Source organism: Protopterus annectens, chromosome 17.part0 (genome assembly GCF_019279795.1).
Source record: "Protopterus annectens isolate FY-2018-M chromosome 17.part0, PAN1.0, whole genome shotgun sequence".
Classification (NCBI taxonomy): Eukaryota; Metazoa; Chordata; order Ceratodontiformes; family Protopteridae; genus Protopterus; species Protopterus annectens.
Window position 1 is genome coordinate 705,702,484 of NC_056751.1, and position 20,673 is coordinate 705,723,156.

Genomic DNA, 20,673 nt, shown 5'->3' on the forward strand with positions numbered 1-20,673 from the left:
AATTATTAATTAAATAAAGCTTATAGAAAGTTATTAATACCATTCCAAAATGGCTTAATTTTAACACAATCAAAGAAAATGTGGTTCCAATCTGCATTGTGTACTTGCTCACATTTCCAACATATTTATTTTATGGAAGAACTAATTTTACTGATTCTGTCTGGGGTTAAGAATGCTCTGTGCAAGCATTTCCAATTAAAAACTTTCCAGTATTGTGTAAAGGATGTATATTTTATCGATAATAAAATATCTGTTTTAATATCTTCAGTTAACTGTATTGTGTGTCCTTTAGTTATATATTTCCAATTTGAGGTTTTGGGTGTTGTTTTATAATTTATCAATATGTTGTAAAATTTTGAAATACTGTTTCCCATGTCAAAGTCATTATATATGATTTCATATATGTATTTTGTAAATTTAGGTGTTTCTTTACATGAAGAATTGTTAATTATTCTACTTAAATCTTGTGAATATGACAGAATACTCTGTAAAGTTAGCCAGTCCTGTTGTGGAATTTTGTATGTTGTGTTTATTACTTGCATATCTAAAACTTTTAGTTCTTTGATACATTGGAGCCAACAAACAAATCATTTCTGTTCCCAGGAATTAATTTCTCTATATATTTTATGTAGAAATTTCTTTGTGACTATAAATGGTGTTAAAAGATCAAACCTGATTTTTAAATATATATTTGCATTAATAATTTTCCTAAATGAGTTAATGTAATAATTAATCATACGAGTTTTAGTGGGTTTAGTTATGTTATATTGCATACTAATACATAAAATGTGCCATGGCAAATTATTTTTATCCATTATTTGAATTTTTTTTGTAAATCAAATTAATTTATTGATATTACAGTTAGTAATCATTTCCAGTTTGCAGAGTAATTTGGATTTATCCAGTCTGAGATTGTTTTAAATATTGATGCTTTTATATATGTTTCTATATCAAGAAAGTTTAATCCTCCCTGATTCCATGGTATGATATGATGTATTGAAGCTATTCTGTTTCTTTTGAGAAACCATAAAAATTTTATTAGACATGAATTTATTTCTTTAAGTATATTCCTTTCTGGTAACAGATGTATTGCCAAGGCTATATATAGGATCTTGGGAAGTAAAAACATTTTTATTAACTGTAGTCTATCTTTAAATGTTAATATTATTTTGTTCCATTTTTCTACAGAGATTTTAATTGTGTTGATGATATTATTGTTGTTTTTTGAGACTAATTCATTATTATCCTTGCATAACTCAATTCCTAGATATTTTAAGGTAGATTCTTGTTTCCCTATGATGTGATCCCCCTTAGTCTGCAGTTCTTTTTTTATTTAAAAATAAAACTTTTGATTTTTATTTATTGAAATGGAGTCCTGAAGTCATGTGAAATTTGTCAATTAATATATATAATTCTTCTAATGTCTCTTTTGTATTAGATAATGCTATTAATATGTCATCAGCAAATAGCATTACTTTAGAATTGTATTGTTTATAAACATCTATTCCTTTGATTTTTATATTGTTACGAATTGAATCTGCCAATATTTCAATAGCCAGAGCAAATAAAATTGGTGACATGGGACATCCTTGTTTAGTGCCTTTTGTTATATGCATGGATTCAGAGGTAAAAGGACCTAACTTGACATATGCTAAATTATTTGTATGTACATATATATATATATATATATATATATATATATATATATATATATATATATATTCTTTAGGAGATGAACAAATGATGCAGGAAATTCAAATAGCATTAGGATTTTGAATAAATAGTCCCAATTTAGGGACTCAAAGGCTTTCACTATATCTAAGCCAATTATGAGTGTTTCTTTATTTTCTTTATTAACATAATCTATAAGACAAATTATCCTTTTAATATTGTCATGTTTGTGTTTATTATATTTAAATCCAGTTTGATCATTATTTATTGTTTTGGATAGTGGTATTTTCATTCTGTTAGTTAATATTGTCATAAATATCTTATAGTCATTATTTAATAATGATACAGGTCTATATGAGGTACAGAGGTTTGGAGATTTGTTTTCCTTTAGGATTGGTATGATTAAGAAATATCTCCAAGAGGGTGGTAGTAAAACTCATATGTAACTTCTGGTAGTATCAATTTACACTTCAGAGGATTGAGCTTTAAATTCACTTCACATGTTCTATCTAAATCTTTTCTGAGGTTTCTATCATGCTCTGCACCATTGCCTCCAACCAATAAATCATCTACTATTATGGCACATGGATAACCTGAAAACAATTGCTCCATTGCATGCTGAAAAACTTCACTTGCAGAATTTATTCCAAAAGGCATCCTGAGGAATCTGTATCTTCCAAATGGGATACTGAATGTAGTCAGTAGTGAAGATTTGCAATCAAGCATCACTTGCTAAAATGAACTCTTTGCATCCAAGACAGAAAAAACTGTGACATTTGGTATTAGGGCTGCAACTTCCTCAATTGTACACATAGGTTGATGAGGTTTCTTTAATGTTTTGTTCAAATCTCTTGGGTCAATGCATATTCTGATTTTGTCTGAGCATTTTCTGTGAGCTGCTACCATGGACGACACCCATTCAGTAGGTTCAATAACTTGACAAATTACACCTTGCTGCACCATTTTATCCAGCTGAGCTTTGACTTTGTTCTGCATATCTATCGAAACTCTTCTTGCTGGTCTGACCACAGGATGACCTCTGGGTCTAAGTGCATAGACTACATAACTGGAAGCTTGCCTAGCTTGTCATCGAAAACATCAGCATATTCTGAGAAAATAGCTTCACTGAAACTGGAACTGAGATATGTGCTTATATGATGAACTTCTTTGGTAAAGGAAAGCAAATTCATTCTCAAACTGTCTCTGAGATCTAGTAATGACTGCACAGGTCTTCAGACTAAATAAAATAGTAAGCTGTAACTGTTCCCAGCCAAATAACATAAAAGTACTACTGAATCTTCAGTCTGAATTTCTTCACCTCCATAAGCAACAAGTTTCGCACAACTAGCCAAATTAAGTTGTTCACCAGCTCTCACTTTAGCAAATGTGTCTGCTGACATAACATTATACTTTGAACTAGTGTCTGCTTTGATCTTGGTGGGTTTACCATGAATCAGGACAGTACAAAATACTTCACGCTTTGCCAATAAATCTACTGCATTAATCCTTTCACCAACTACTGACACACCAGCTACATAGAAAGTAGAGTTGCAGCTTTCTATATGATCAGCTTGCTTTTTTAAGTGACATTTCTTTGTAACTGAGTGATGTTTACTTGATTTGCAAAACTTTTGAAAATGGTTCCATTTTTTACAGTTGTGGCATTGCTGACCAAATGCTAAGTACTTTTCTCTTTTAGACTCATGGTTGGCACCACAATTGCAACAGTTAACAATAAAATCGAACTTGGGTTTTGCTGATTCACCCTTATGCCGCAATGAGCATGCTCCTTTAACTGAACTAGTCTTAGAATTTGCTGGAAGGCTACGGGTTGTCCCTGCCATGCCTGCAGGGGCTGCAGCTGCCATGTGCTTAGGCCTGTTTCTGTTAGCCACATGCTGCATGCTGTCTACATTTGTCTGGAGCCTGCTGAAACCATTCTCTTATCACTTGCCTGCATACTTGTGTGCCTTTCTGTAACTTCATGGATTTGACAAATCTCAATAGCTTTACTCAGTGTTAAATCATTGTCACGAAGTAAAATCTTTCTTACAGCAGCACTATTAATACCGCATTCCTATTATTTCAGAGAATGCTTAAAGTTGCAATCTCTATTTCATCGAACATGTTTATGCGAAATGGCAAAATGCCAAAAGCAAGGAACAGCGATTTTTTTTCCTTGCGAAAAAAAATCACTGGGCTGTTTTCAGGACTTTGCCATTTCCTCCACTGTGGTGCAATCTCGGAGTTGGTATATTTAAGTAGGGAGGTGGGGGGGCACAGCCCCCTTCATCGGGGAGTGTGGTGAGCAAAGCCTCCCACTTTATATTATGTTTGGGTTTTTTTGTTTGTTTTTTTTTTTTTTTGTTTGTTCGTTTTTTTAACGGATCGGCAATTTTTCTTCCCTGGGAAAAAATCACTGATCCGTATCTTCGACATTTTGCATTTCCGTTGTGTTTGGGTCGATTATATAGCATTCACAGTTTCAAGCATCCGCTAATATAATATAGACCCCATTAATACCACATACAAACCTGTCTTTTATTAACTCATCTTATAAATCATCAAACCTGCACATTTTAGCTTTGTTTCTCAGATCAGTAATATAAGCTGCAAAAGTTTCTCCTGTTTTTTGATCTCTTGTGAAAAGCAAATGCCTCTCTAATGTAACATTTGTCTGGGGGTTGCACATTTCTCTGAATTTGCATTTCAAACACTCGGGGTCCTCTCTTGATTCAACCTGTACAACAATATGATGGTTTTCTCCCTCTCCTTCATGCACTGCTGGTGCATATACAAATAAACACTCTCTTTTAATGGCCTCTGACCCAGCTAGGTTTAGCAAAATGAATGCCATGGTGCGTAAGCTGATTGTATGAAAATATCGTACGCCTGCTCAAATATTCTCCAATTCTCTGCAACATTCTGATCAAATACAAGTGGACCTGGTCTGTGAAATGCCTCTGCCATATTAACACATATCAATGAAGGCTTTTGCAAGTATGCATAAGCACACACATACACATATGCCAGAAATTTATGCCAGTAATTGTAACTATACCCAATAGCACAACAAGCCTCTGAATAACTGAACTCTGTGAAATACTTTGCAAAATAAGTCTCTCTGGCACAAGAACACCCTTGTAATCACTGTACTTCAAGAAATCACCTCATCAGTGTAAGAAACATTTCAAAATAAATGCACTGTGCAAATAAAATGGGCAGAAGAAGCTCAGAGTAAAAAACATTTTGAAGTAACTGCACTATGTGAATGAACAGTACACAGCACACTGAAACACTTCCACAATGGCTGTACTTTGCTAAATAACTCTTTACAGTACAAGAAACACTCTGTAATGGTGGCCCTTTGCGAATAGACACACCCAGGACATGAAACGTTTCAAAATGGCTGTATTTTGACTGCACTTCACAAAATAGTTGCACTTTGCACACAATAAACTTCAGAATAAATGCACAGTAATAAACACACACACTGTAAGCACTTTTACACACTTTAAGATATTTCTAATAATTTTAGTTATGCCCTGAATAGCTTCAATCAATGCGAAATAGTAGTCTATGCCAAAACTCGGTCATTTTTAAAAAAGACATGCAGTTGCCTTGCTTAATGTGTCCTTTTTGCCCTTGTTATATTCTTTTTGCCCATTTAATCTCTTTTCATGCCCATTGTACTTTTCTTGTGTTTGTTTTACTCTAAACATGCTTGTTTTACAATTCTGAAGCAACTCTGAACCCCATATGTGTTTTTCTGATAATTGTTTTATCAAATCTTAATTTCAAACATTTTGCTTAATTAATAACTTTTTGTGCTTTTTGTTTGCTTAATAAACATTTCCATGCTATTTGTTTGCTTAATAATGCATTCTATCCCCTGCTAATGCTCTATTTTACCTTTTTAATAAAATAAATCGTTTGTGCAAGTTTTCATTACCTTTGTTTCATTTCTGGCCCTTTTTTGCTCTCAGTCCTCGTAATTTACCTTCACTGTTAGCTCTGCGCCTCGTTGCTCTGAAAAGCAGTTTCTGGGATCCCAGTTCTGACACCATGTAGGCGACTGGTCAGGATAAAACAGACGAACATTTTGTGGGTTCTGATCAAGTAGCTTTACTATATACAAACACATCAGGATTGAGCCTTAGTAAACTTAACTTAGATAAACTTATAAACAAACTGACTATCTCTCTCATACATGCTCACACTCTGGCTGCACTCTCAAAATGGCACTGAAACTAGCACGTGCTTGCTATTTATATGCATGTGCAGTCCTTGGAAATGCTTCTTAAAGTTACAACACACAAACACATTCTACAACTATGAACAAAGAATTGAGCATTGTTTTAGAAAGAAGGGGAAAAGGGAGGTATTTAATGCATTTTTTTCTGAAAAAAAGGTCTACATGATAAAAATAGGGCTACTAAGTCAAGGATTTTATGTACGTATGTATATTTTCACAGAAGATGGTTAATTATATGTGAATTCTATGGTTTTATACCAAACTGAATCATGTGATGCAGGACAACCAACCCACTGTCTTCAGTGAGGCAGATAACTGATAAAAAGCTAGAGATGAAGAAAGAGTCCAACTGAGCATTTCTAGACTCGGAGAAAGCATATGACAAGATGGCAAAAAAACTGATTTAGATGGTCCTGCAGTGGTTGGAGTCTCAGAAAAATTGGTAGAATTAGTGCAGGCTATGTACAAGGATCCAATGACAAAAGTACAGTGTTTAAAATTACAGTGGTATGGGTGTGTGTCAGGGTTCAGCTCTGAACCCGATATGGTTCATACTGGTTATGGACTACATTAGCAAACAGGTTGCAGGAAACAGATCATCAAAGCTGCTGTATGCCAATGATACAGCATTGCATGCAGGCACTGAACAAGGACTTCAGCAAATTATAGGGGAATGGAATGCAAAGCTGAAGGTACATGGAATTAAACTGGGTACAGATAAGGCAGCTGTAATGTCAGCAATTGGAGGAAATCAGAAGAAGATGAAAGTTAGGATAGAAGAGAAGATAGGGAAACAGGTCAACAGCTTCAAAGTATTGGGGAGGGGTAGTTGAGGGGAAGGGAAGTCTGAATGAGAAGGTCAAAGCCAGAATCAGGAAGGCTGTAGCCAACTGGCACAAAGTGGTAGAAAAATGCCAAAAAAATATGAAAATAGGTTATACAAAACAGTGGTGTGACCAGTTCTACTGTATAGTACAGAAACTTGGGCAGTAAAAGCAAAGCAGTTGAGGAAGCTAGATGTGATGGAGTTCAAGTGCCAGAGATGGGTGGTAGGATGCTCACTGTAGGACAGATGAAGAAATGAGGATAGCAGAAAAGCCCAAGCAGCTCAGATTGCAGAGAAGATCAAAGAGAACAGATTCAGATGATTTGGGCGCATGTGGAGGAAAGCAGAAGGCAATCTGGTGAAGATGATCTGGAACAAATAGAAGGAAGGCAAGAAGAAACGAGGGCATCCAGCAAAGAGATGCATAGATTGTGTAAGAGAAGACCTGTAACTGTTGCAGAAGGTGGGACAGTGGTATTGAATTGAGACATGGCAACAACTAATGTGATAGCCTAGCACCATGTAGAAAATGGAAAAAGGAGGTTGATAGTGATGATGAATTCTGATGAATTGTGTTAAGAGAGCAGAATGGGGGGGTGCCGACACTTCACTCGGTCAATTTTTATTTGTAATGTTTGTTCCTATTTTTTTCAGAAAGTGAAAAAAATCAAAGTTGGGGTAAAATTTAAAATGGAAGTAAAATAATTTATTGAAAACATGGAATAACAATTTTACAGAGCTCCAAGGGACTGGGAGAACTGGCATGTGTTACAGAAACTGCTAAATTGAGGGGATAATGTAATAATAGACACACACAGCACAAAAAGGGGCTATCAGGATCTAGTTCTGAGAATTTTCTAACCTGAATGGGAAAGCCTAGGGGATCAGAAATGAAATAGTATTAAGAAAAAATTATTTGTAGCAAAAAGTAATGAAAGAACATCTGACTTCCTGTGGAGAAAGAGAAAATGCTCAATAAAATTCCTGTTGGACAAGCAGGTTTGATATCTCAATGTAAAAAGGGACAGAGAGGAGCAAGGTAACATATTTTCTTATAATAAAAGGAAATTAAAGGGTTTAGGAAAAATGACAGAATGAAAATGGGGGAAAGGAAAATATCATTTTTTGCTTTAGCAGTGGATTTTGTTTTATATTAATTACAAGAGGAGATCTAGTATCGTCTAAGTGTCAAGATAAAACTGTTATTTTTTTCTGGAAGATATGGCTTAGATGATACAACTCTTTTGTTTAATGAAAAGTAAAAAGTGGAAGAGCACAAGTATTAGTAATGGAATAGTAGCTAATATATTCTGTCACAGTGATAGCTGGTCCTTTTGAATATGCTAGCTTAGAATGGTTATGTAGCATAATGGTGAATGGTCTCTTTAAGGATACTAATTTCAGACAGGCAGGCAGGTTGGTGTTAATACAGATGCACTCTGGAGTATTTAAACCCAGTGCTCTAATGTAGTGCAGATGTCTGATTTTTAGGACTGAAGAGTATGCTGGCTTGGGGAGGGAGGATATTAGAAGGAATTTTATATACTAGTAGGAAGAAGGAAGGTAATCCAGAAGGTTCTCTGTGATGGAAGGGAGGCGAACCCTTTATAATAAAAGCCAGTAGAATTTATCCATATCTTTGTGGAAAAAGAAGTTTTGTTGGTTAATTCCTGTCTGTGGAACTGCAAAGAGAGTTGCTTTATTGGTGTGAGATCCGTGAAAATACTGGTCATTTAGTTTGCTAGCTACAGTGCCAGAGCCCTATCAACAAGGAAATTCTGCATCTGAACACAAAAATGTGAAAATTCTGCAGCTAGAAGTCTGACAATAAAATGTATTTTGAATGCAGACTGAAATGTGTGAACTGCATTTTCTTATTTTTTGAATTTTATTTCTATAAATAACAATGAGCATTAAACTGGAAAGCTAGCTTCATTTATTAGAAATAAAACAATGCATTACAATATATAACAAATGCTGTGAAAATAAAATAAGTATGTTTAGTTTTTGATAAATTCTATATAAATATTATACATATTTTAATATGAATATCCATATTCTTTCACATCCATCTGATCTACCACCAGCTCAGAAGCAGATAGATCCTTTCTTCAATATCTCCTCTGAAGGATGGCAATTCAGGAGTACAACAACCCTCTTTCTGACATCAGGAAGTAAAAATTATTATACAATTCCTCCTCTAAAACGTGCACGCTGATTGGCCAGCCCAACCAGCGTGCCCGTTGTAAATCCCTCAATATACTAATGGAAAAAGGTCCGGTCGCCCGGACTTTTTCCGTTAGTATAAAACACTGTCTCGCTATGTTAAAAGAGTTTAACATAGCGACACAGGTTTAAAAAAAGCAACGCAGATCTCCGTTGCTTTTTTTAAAGCTGTCTCGCTATGTTAAACTCCTTTAACATAGCGACACACTGTGTAAAAAGCAACGGAGATCGCTTTTTTTTTAAACCTGTCTCGCTATGTTAAATGAGTTTAACATAGCGAGACAGCTTTAAAATAAGCAACGTAGATCTCCGTTGCTTATTTTAAAGCTGTCTCGCTATGTTAAACCCATTTAACATAGTGAGAGTAAAAGCAACGGAGATCTTGCGTTCTCCGTTGCTTTTGCCCACAACTCTGATGTACTGCGAGGCATGCGCAGTACATCAGAACTGCCGCGGAATACCAGACAGCTGCGGAAGGGCAGCAAAGAGGCATTATACAATGCCATTATTTAAGAAAAGTAATTATTTCTTTTCTTAAATAATGTCATTATATATAAATAACCACTTCTGGGTGTGGGTAATGCTGGATTTACCCACGGTTGTCTTTATTTGGTCCCTCGGGCTTCACCCTCGGGACCAAACCACGCCAACCGTGGGTAAATCCAGCATTACCCACACCCAGGCGTGGGTTATTGCTATAGTAACCTGATGAGACATTGATACTCAGCTTTGCTAGGATTGTGGATTTCTTAAGATGTATCTCTTGAACACATAGATACATGGCTATGCTTAATGACTCAACTATAATCTTCTGTCATTCAGTATACTACATCTACTCATCTTCAAAAGGGGCACAGTGTTACACAATCATTATTTATATCTGGTACTTGCGTGTGTACTTTGCTGCATTTTGCTTCTCCTGTGGCATGAGCAACTAATGCACAGTTCCCCAGAGTGTGGACTTAAATAGGCAGGTGTTCAAATACAGCGATGACTAGTGTGTGCAAAACTGTAGTGATAGGGAAGGGTAGATTATCCAACAGATCTTGTGTGACTATTTTCTCTTGGTGGAAACATTTACAAGGGAAGAAGTCTCCTTCTACTGTTTTAACATGACTTATCAGGCCCTCTGGAATCACTATTTAACTGAAGTCTCCAAACAGGCTTTGTGCTTTATGAATGAAGAATGGAAACCATCATCCCTCTGCATAAAGGTGAACCATCTATAGAGTCTGGAAATACAGGCCCAAAAGTCTCACTAGTCTCATATGCAAAGCAGTGGGAATAGTTATCATGGAAATGATCAGTAATGACTTAGGAAACCTGAAGATACTGAAAACAACCCAGTTTGGTTATGTCAAGTGCAGGTCATGCCTATTTGACCTGGTGGACTTCTTGAGAATATCACCAAAGCTATAGATGAAGGAAAAATGGTTCACACTGCTTAACTTGACCTGGCCAAGGCATTTGACACAATACGTTACTTGAGTATTGCTGACAAACTCAAGAGGTTAGGTATAAACCTTTATGTCACCTGGTGGATATCCAGCTGTCTTACAGACAAGACCCATGAAGTTAAAATTTGGGCATCCACCTCTACAAGGAAGCCAAAAACTAGTGGAGTCCATCAGGAATCATCCGGCAACCACTTTTTATCATCAACTTCTCCAAAGTCAAGGCCAAGATCAAGTGTCTCTGGATGATTAAATTTGCAGATGATTGTAAATTAGGAACAGCCATAGAATCCTCCACTGACACTCATGTTCTCCATGAAGGACTGACACAGACTAATAACTGGTATCAGAGCCATGGACTAAAACTAAATGCCAACAAATGCATAATAGTATCCTTCAGGAAGTTGGCCACCCACTATCTACAATATTGACAACACATCCCTAAAAGCTGACCCAGGAGTCAGGTACTTGGGGATGCACATTGACAATAATCTTTTTATTTATTTATTTATTTTATTTATTTATTTAACATTTGTTGACCGGGAATGTCCGACTAGGTTCCACAGAGCCTGTTTTCAGTGGAGGCCCAGGGAGAAACGTTCCAGATGCACGTCTTTGGAATGTGGGAGGAAACCGGAGTACCTGGAGGAAACCCACGCGAACACAGGGAGAACATGCAAACTCCACACAGAAGGCACCCCAGCCGAGAATCGAACCGGAGAACCTCTTGCTGTGAGGTGACAACATTAACCGCTGCACCACTGTGCCTTTGACCAACATGTATCTTCGACAGTGAGGAAATTGTTCTATGTTGTGCCATTTATAAACAAAGGTATGGCATCTAGGTCCAAGGATGTCATTGTTTCACTGCATTCAGCATTCATCAAACCTATCATTGAGTACAATGCCCCTTTTGGTAGGTACTTAACCAGGCATATTCAACAATTGGAATATCCATGGAATGTAAATAGCATGTTCTATGCAGACTGCCTCAAAGCCCCATCCTTGTATTTTGTCTCCTATATGCTCTTGAAGGGGGGGGGGGGAGATCTATGCCTGGCATAGGAGGCATCTTTATATCCCACTCTGCTGGACCTCCTGCATACCCTCAAAACAAACAGTGTCAGAATTACACATTAAAAAGTCTTAACCCTTGCTTGCCTGTGATATTAATAGGAGCTACTGAAGAGATGGGTATGTGTCCTAGAGACTACCCCTTCTGTGGAACAGGCTCACTATCCATGTGAAGCAGAATTACTTCCTAACCCAATTCAAGAAAAACACAGGCAACTGGGTGGAGAACTGGAAATTCACCCCTGAGTTGGCACATATATCTGTAAATGGTTCACCTCCCAGGCCACTGCTTGTAAATGTTTCATATCCAAAGCCCAGAACTTTTCATAAATCCAAATCCCAGAACTTTTCATAAATTTGGTATGGATGGCTAGGTTTAAAAAGGCCCCAAAGGCCATTAGCCTACTACATACCAAGAGACCTACGAAAATATAAATATCCTTCATGTACTAGATCATTCTGTACTTAACAGTGGGAATACTTTATTTGGCCAGCTTACTGTTGACTGCAGATCCTTGCTCCACATACAGACCCCCTGGATCACTGTATTAAGGGTACTACAGAATGTCTCTTCACTGGTTACATCCTGACCCTTCAGATGAGAATGAACTTCATGTTATATGGTCTATGACATCTACCCACAATGACAGAAAGAAGCTGGAAAGCTGGGTCCATTATACTGGGACCAAGCTGATATTTATCTAAGTCTTAACCCTCCAGAATGTTGATTTTATTACAGAGGATTGGGCAGGTACTTAGGTATAGCCTATGAAGATGTGCCAGCTTTGGAATCTAGAGCATCCTTGTTTTGTCAGCCATCCCAGATGACCAGTCTGGCAATAGCTCCAAGCCCCAGCCTGCTCAAGGGCTCAGTGAGTGATCTATACTTATCAACATGTTACCCCCCCACCCCACTATGGGCATGTTTATCATCTCTGTCAGCCCTGTTAGACATCTGAATAACTAAGTGATCCTGGGTCACCTGGGGTATAGTTAGGGCTTCATCTCTCCATACCAACAGAACTGGCTAATACTGAGAATGTTTTATTGTTGACCTGTGCAGTAGCTGAATGTGATCTAGTCTGGGTTAGTCCTTCTTTCTATTACGCACTATTAAATATTAAATCAAATAAAATATGTGGTACTATATCAAATATCTTGTCAAAATCTAGGTTATGACAAAGTTACCTCTATTTAATCAATCACTTTTATAAATTTTGTTTTGTAACTCTGAGCTACTATGTGGGTCAAAGATCCAAATATACATTTTGAAGGCAAGAAAAGAAAGGCAGTAAATAAAGGTTTTGTTACATTCTAAACACAATGTTATTGTGTCTTTTGGCTTTTCCCAGTTAGGGGTCGCCACAGCGGAACTCCGGTCCACTAATGATTGGCAGAAGATTTTTAAGTGCCGAGTTGCCAGCTCTGACATACAACCTTCAATGTAGCTGATAGAATTAACGAAACCAATTCCAAAAGCAGAAGACATTGTTGTAAACCAAATATCAGGACAAGAAAGTTTGATACAAAATGGATACATGAACAGGAGGGAGCATGTATTCTAACACAGATCTAACAAGCAAGGTCAACTCAACTTCGAAGGTCAGCTTTATCAAGCATCAGTTTTAGGTTATCCATGTCCCTTATTGCTGTCAAGCATTCCCCTGTCTCTTGAACATTTAGAGTGTATTTTACATCAATATTTAATATATGAAGATAAAGTTGCACTACCTAAGCCCCAGTTTTCTTCAGAACTAGCCTTGCCCAACTTGAACCTTGTTTAACTAATCCGGAAAGCAAGGTAATGAGCAGAGGGACAGGATCCTCCCAGCTAAATATAAAAGACAGTGATAACCAAGTGTCACCTTTACTTCAATAAAAATTAAGCAACATAATCTTATGTTGTACTACAAGGGTCACATGGAGACCATAAAAATAGCTACTGATAATATGAAAGTATGTGTCACCCCAGGGTTAGAGAAGTTGGGGGCACAGAAGATCTGAGAAACTGGTCTGTGAAACTTTTTATCCAGAAACTATTTGGTCTTCATTCTGGTCTAAAAATAAAATAGAAAGAGCTTCTGGGCTCTGAAAATTTCCATCCAGAAACTATTTGGACCTACAGATGAACTGCAGCTGCTCTAACTCGATTTTGTTATTAATTTCATCAAATATATGATCTGAGGGGAAAATGGTACTGTTATACCCTATGATATAATTTAACACTATACCTGGATATGCAGTTCACCAATTGCTTAAGGTCTAAAGAAATTTCTTTATAAAGGAAGGCAACAAACTGGCAATAAAAAAGAGGTGTATATTTCTATCATAATTTTAGAGGATGTTTTTTTCTCCTGCACTTGCCACCCTCCACTGTACCTGAGCCCATTAACTCTGAAGATGTCTATGAGATGCATGAGGTATCCAGGCAACCATCATACAGTGTCCATGAGATGCATGCAGTATCCAGATAACCATCATACAGCTAACCATGAGAGTGTTTTGTGTCCTGTTCTCATTGCTCACTGGCATCCTGCCTATGAGGACATTTCTAATGGTCTTAACCCCACCTCTAAGCATGGAGGAAGCAACTTCCCATATCAGCACAGAGGTCCATAGCACCTTCCGCTTTTGAGCACATGCTCCAGAACATTTGCCATTAAGTGTAACACTAGGCAGTGGGTGGTGAACCAAAACCCAACCACCAAGATAAGTATTTGTACTTCTGCTGCTCCCCCAAGGGATTATGGCAGTGCATGTTCTCCTCTACCTAGCCCCCCTAAGATAGGCATGCCTTGACTTCCCTACCTGATCCAAATGTTTGAGCCATTAATTGAACCCGGTTCACATAGGCCGTAGTCAGGGTTTTATTCCTCAGCACCAACAGAGCTAGCTATAGCTGCATCATTCCTATTTCAAATTAAAATACCAGCATGTATGGTAGTATTGCAAAATGCATACTTTTGTTGCACTTTACAAAACTTAGAAAATAATAACCAAGTTAATAAATAACTAGTTTCAGTCTTTAAACGGTGTGCAACCTGTGTTTATATGCTGCAAATTAGAAAACAAAAATCAGTCAGCTAAAGAGACGCGATCAGTGCTGATGACCTTCTCTGTGTAAACTCATAGATTATTTGGTTAGCAAACAGACTTGACCTTTAAACATGTTACACATATTTATGTCCTTGTCAAGCTTTCAGGTAGAAGCTCTACCCCAAGAGTAGCTGAACATTTGCAGTGCTTGTATACTAAGCATTAGTAAATTTACACCCCTAACTAGCAGGGGCTCTGAGGCACTACTAACTTTGCCTAGCATTAACAGAGATTTATGTCACCTATAAATGCTCATTTTATTGCTGTATTCGTCCAGTGCTGTCAAGTCACATCCATCTCCTATAGTGATCACATGAACAGTGTCTGGCATCCATGGTATTTACTAGGCAGGGAAGAAACTGAGGTAGCCAGGAAAAAAAAAAACTAAACAAAACATCAATGCAGGCAGTCTATACGAACTGATTTCACAGAAAAGGAACAATGGTTGAGAAATGAAACACAGGCTCTCTTGCTCTGTGATATAATTGTTACTGTACCTCCCTAATGACTGTATCACTGTTTTTACTTTGTATATGTGTGCGTGTGTGTGTGCGTGTGTGTGTGCGTGTGTGTGTGGGTTTGTGTGCGTGTGTGTGTGTGTGTGTGTGTGTGTGTGTGTGTGTGTGTGTGTGTGTGTGTGTGTGTGTGTGTGTATAAATAAATAGCTATAGATGTATAAAACACATCTTCTAACCAGCTAAGCTCACTTGGTTCCCAGGTCCTTTTTAGGGGTGAACCAGAAACAATGCCTACTTAATTGACAGAGTCACTAAGTTGGAAACTAGAGGTTGTAAGACACAAACCCAGGACTGCTGCAAGCTCTAGGATTGGTAGCATATAATTTAACCTCTTTGGAAATTAGATCTTTTAGAAAATTGTACATTAGAAATGCCTTGGCTAGAGACAAACCTAAAGAACCTCATTATATGTTCAAAAGCATACAGAAAGTAACAATATTTGTGAAGGTGTTTGTTGGACTGTAGAGGTAATGTTACGGTTTATAACATAAAAATCTGATTTCTACCATACATCAAAGGATAGCTCCACACCCCAATGCAGTTAGTCTTATCCTAAACTTATTTTTATCTATGTGTCATCACCTAGGCCTTTTTTGTGCCCAGACACTCTTTAGTGCCTTTCATTGTTCATTCCCATGTTTTCTTTCTGACACAGCTGTTTTCTTATTCAGATCTTATGCTGTTTTCTGCCTACATGACATGGGGAAGACCTCACTCCTAGTTTCACTATCACCACTCCAAATTCTACATTCTGAGACTGTCTTGTTGAGTTTAATGAAATGCTCTAATAAAGCACAAATAGTTAATATGACATTCTTTTCCAAAGAGATAGTTGTTGAATACATTTTAATATGAAGAACAGAGCGACTTGTGCTGTAACAGTAAGGTGATCCTGTTATCCATGTATCTGTAGAAAATGAAGGATAATATATGGAATATTAGAAGATGGTTAAATCTGCTTTACCAGAACTCAGAAGTATCAGCTTCCAATCACAGACAACAAAGCATTAACTACAGAACAAAGAACTACAGAGATGAATACATGTATAACAAAAATCTGAAGATGAGTTGATTCATTTGCAAGGCTTTAGCATCCTGCTGTTGATGCAAAATTGAGTAATGTCATGTAAAAACAACAATGACACCATTTTCAGAGACCACCAGTCCAGAAAGTGAGTGTCTTAAGGCATTGCCATTGTAAGTAAATGCTGAAGCAAATCAGCTCATTTATGGTATTTAAGCTGTATCATATCACAAGGACACAAGATAGACTGTGGGAGAAAGGTGGATAGACTGGAAAGTAAAGTAATCTCAGCACTGGCCATTTTAGGGTGCAACTTAAAAATAATGGTAGAATCTTAAAATGTCACTGATATATTAGTAGTGCACAGAATATCAATATATTATGAAAATACAAGTTTGTTTTTTATGAATGAAGTTTTCCTTTTACATTTATGCAGAGATCAAATGAGCATTCTTACATGAAAAGAATCTGCTAGCAGACTGGCCAAACAGTTTAAGGTAAGGACCTTAAAAATTCAGTGAGGTATGTTTACTGCTGGTATAATTTTCCATTATAAATAAAGTGCAATGAGTAACTGGCTGTTATTTATCAAGTTTTTGTCTGAGTTTTACAGCAAATGTGAATTCTTAAGGTGCTGGCATTTTGCCATAAACTTTGGTTAAAGGAGTATAGCAAGTAGCTCCCATAATGGTGAGGGGGGAGTCATGTCTCCACATGCATTTAAATTATTTCAGTAAGGGCGCTATTTATTTTCGACACACATTACAGGAGATGGCAGATTAGGCCAGGTTCCACACAACAACTATGACAATATTTTCTATAGTTTTCATGATATCAGACAAATTGTCATTCTGAATAGCAAAGGTGATAATAGCCTTGACTTCCATCAGTACTCATTCCGAAGACAGAGAAACTCAAGCCTGATGCCTACAGTATCATCAATAATGTAATGTGAAAACTCTGTATAATGTACTTACATGACTAGAGATCTCAGCTGGAGTCATGTTTGATTGCACTATACATTTACCATGATCTCAGCAGGAGTCATGCTTGATTGTACAATACATTTACCATGATCTCAGCTGGAGTTACGTTTGATTGTACTATACATTTACAATGATCTCAGCTGGAGTTATGTTTGATTGCACTATACATTTACCATGATCTCAGCTGGAGTCATGTTTGATTGCACTATACATTTACCATGATCTCAGCTGGAGTCAAGTTTGATTGGACTATACATTTACCATGATCTCAGCTGGAGTCATGCTTGATTGCATTATACATTTACTATGATCAGCTGGAATCATGTTTGATTGCACTATACATTTACCATGATCTCAGCTGGTGTCATGTTTGATTGCACTATACATTTACCATGATCTCAGCTGGAGTCATGTTTGATTGCACTATACATTTACCAAGATCACAGCTGGAGTCATGTTTGATTACACTATACATTTACCATGATCTCAGCTGGAGTCATGTTTGATTGCACTATACATTTACCATGATCTCAGCTGGAGTCATGGTTTATTGCACTATGCATTTACCATGATCTCAGCTGGAGTCATGTTTGATTGCACTATACATTTACCATGATCTCAGCTGGAGTTATGTTTGATTGCACTATACATTTACCATGCTCTCAGCTGGAGTCATGTTTGATTGCACTATACATTTACCATGATCTCAGCTGGAGTCACGTTTGATTGGACTATACATTTACCATGATCTCAGCTGGAGTCATGCTTGATTGCATTATACATTTACTATGATCAGCTGGAATCATGTTTGATTGCACTATACATTTACCATGATCTCAGCTGGTGTCATGTTTGATTGCACTATACATTTACCATGATCTCAGCTGGAGTCATGTTTGATTGCACTATACATTTACCAAGATCACAGCTGGTGTCATGTTTGATAGTACTATACATTTACCATGATCTCAGCTGGAGTCATGTTTGATTGCACTATACATTTACCATGATCTCAGTTGGAGTCATACTTGATTGCACTATATATTTACCATGATCTCAGCTGGAGTCATGCTTGATTGCACTATACATTTACCATGATCTCAGCTGGAGTCATGTTTGATTGCACTATACATTTACCATGATCTCAGCTGGAGTCATGCTTGATTGCACTATACATTTACCATGATCTCAGCTGGAGTCATGTTTGATTGCACTACACATTTAACATGATCTCAGCTGGAGTCATGTATTTACCATGATCTCAGCTGGAGTCATGTTTGATTGCACTATACATTTACCATGATCTCAGCTGGAGTCATGTATTTACCATGATCTCAGCTGGAGTCATGTTTGATTGCACTATACATTTACCATGATCTCAGCTGGAGTCATGGTTTATTGCACTATGCATTTACCATGATCTCAGCTGGAGTCATGTTTGATTGCACTATACATTTACCATGATCTCAGCTGGAGTCATGCTTGATTGCACTATACATTTACCATGATCTCAGTTGGAATCATGTTTGATTGTACTATATATTTACCATGATCTCAGCTGGAGTCATGTTTGATTGCACTATACTTTTACCATGATCTCAGCTGGAGTCATGTTTGATTGCACTATACATTTACCATGATGTCAGGTGGCATCATGTTTGATTGCAATATACATTTAACATTATCTCAGCTGGAGTCATGTTTGATTGGACTATACATTTGCCATGATCTCAGCCGGAGCCATGTTTGATTGCACTATACATTTACCATGATCTCAGCTGGAGTCATGTTTGATTGCACTATACATTTACCATGATCTCAGCTGGAGTAATGTTTGATTGCACTATACATTTACAATGATTTAAATAGAGTCATGTTTGATTGCACTATAAATTTACCATGCAGATGTAGTAAGGATTTGGATCTCTCCACTGTCTTATCTGAGAATTGTTAGTTTTTTTGAAGTTCTACTAATATAGACATTGTTCCTATAAAGACCAACAGAGCCACTTTTTTCTCTAATCAATCCTCAAGTTCCATTAAGAAACCATCAAACTAAATGCACTCTGAATGTAAAGATGGTAAGTATACAAATGTTTAGCTGCACTTTGTTCTGATACTTCAGTCACAGAGTTGCACTTAAAGTCCATGAGTCAGATACCTCCATAAGGTTGCACAAGCAGTCACCATCACTAGGTGCCCAGAATCAGCCCTTCTTTGAAGATGGCATAGGACCAAATCCTTCAGGGCAGACCAGTCTGAGACAGCCCTGAAATTCTTCTTAGGATAGGATTGATAATTGAATATGTTTCACTGAACTTAATAGTTTGAATCAACCCTCCCCAACACACACAGTGAACACATAGAGATCACAGAATGACAGTGAATAAAAAGTGATAGCCACCTTTCTAAGGTCCATTGAAGTTGCCATTGAGAAGACTTCTTTATATCTATGTGTTTGTTGTTTATTGACCCAAAGGGAAGTTCCACCTGTAATGGCTAATGGGACAGCTCCAACATAATTTCAATGTTAACATCCACAAAGTCCAGTAGGAAACTCTTCCTATCCATTGATGGGATAGGGATTCCAAAAACTTTCAAAATAAGCCCTTTTTAATATGTCTCTTCTAAACTAGGTGGCAGTGTTCAAAGTGTAAACTACCAGTAAACCCTAAGCTAGTAATAACTTTTGGAGTAGAGTTAAAATATAGCCTTTTTTTCTGTTGCCGAGGATGACATTTGTATAAGTTCAGCAGCAGAGAATGTCAGTCACAAATCTCTTTCTAATATGCATGATGGTATTTACTCGCAATATTCTTCCTGAGTTCTGAAGTGTTAGCCATTTCAGAATTCTGGTTGATTACGGCTTTTCAGTAGCCTTTCATCCTGCAGGCTACAATGTTCATCTTGTCCTGTACCCTTACACTTTCATAGTAGCTGTTGCTAATAAGAGCAGGAGTTACAACTCCTCTTTATTAAGGTACAACCTTCACTATTCAACAATTATAGAACTTAAACATCACAGTCTTTTGCTTTATCTAAATTATACCATCATATAACGTTTTCTACTGACATTTATCATAGAGGTTGCCATTCCTTATTTTTGCAGGTTTCTCTGCAATTATTCATAAACACACAAGTTTGAAATAAGAACACATCTTTCTTTCTGATGTTTTTTTTCTTTAGCTTACCCTTCTTATGGCAACATTTGGGTAGTTTGAGATGAAACAGCGCTGGTGGGCATTGACCAAGCATTTAGTCAGCAGTTCCTGCTGTGGAGTGAGATTGTTGATCTCCAGGGCTCGCCGATCGTTGTGCTCTTGCCTTCGTTTGATCCTTGCCCTACGCACAGCCACAGCTTCCTCTGACATAATCACTGAGGAAACGAAGAAACAACCATAAGCAGACAAGCATTACCATGACCAACCAATCTGGTTTGCTACTTTACATGACTAACACAGTCAAATTTGCATGGCATACTTTGCTCCTTCAGCTTAAATATGAATATAATTATGATAAATTGTCCATATCTCCAGCAGTTGT

General features: G+C 37.2%; 1 protein-coding gene across 3 annotated transcripts in view; it reads right to left on the minus strand.

Annotated features, from left to right (window-relative positions):
• Positions 1–20,673, minus strand: part of LOC122791788 (nuclear receptor subfamily 1 group I member 3-like) — a 406,293-nt gene that overhangs the window by 215,075 nt on the left and 170,545 nt on the right. For all 3 annotated transcript variants that reach the window (XM_044059723.1, XM_044059724.1, XM_044059722.1), the window contains one exon: positions 20,322–20,506. In XM_044059723.1, coding sequence (XP_043915658.1) covers positions 20,322–20,506 — 185 coding nt within the window. The remainder of the gene's footprint in view (positions 1–20,321; positions 20,507–20,673) is intronic.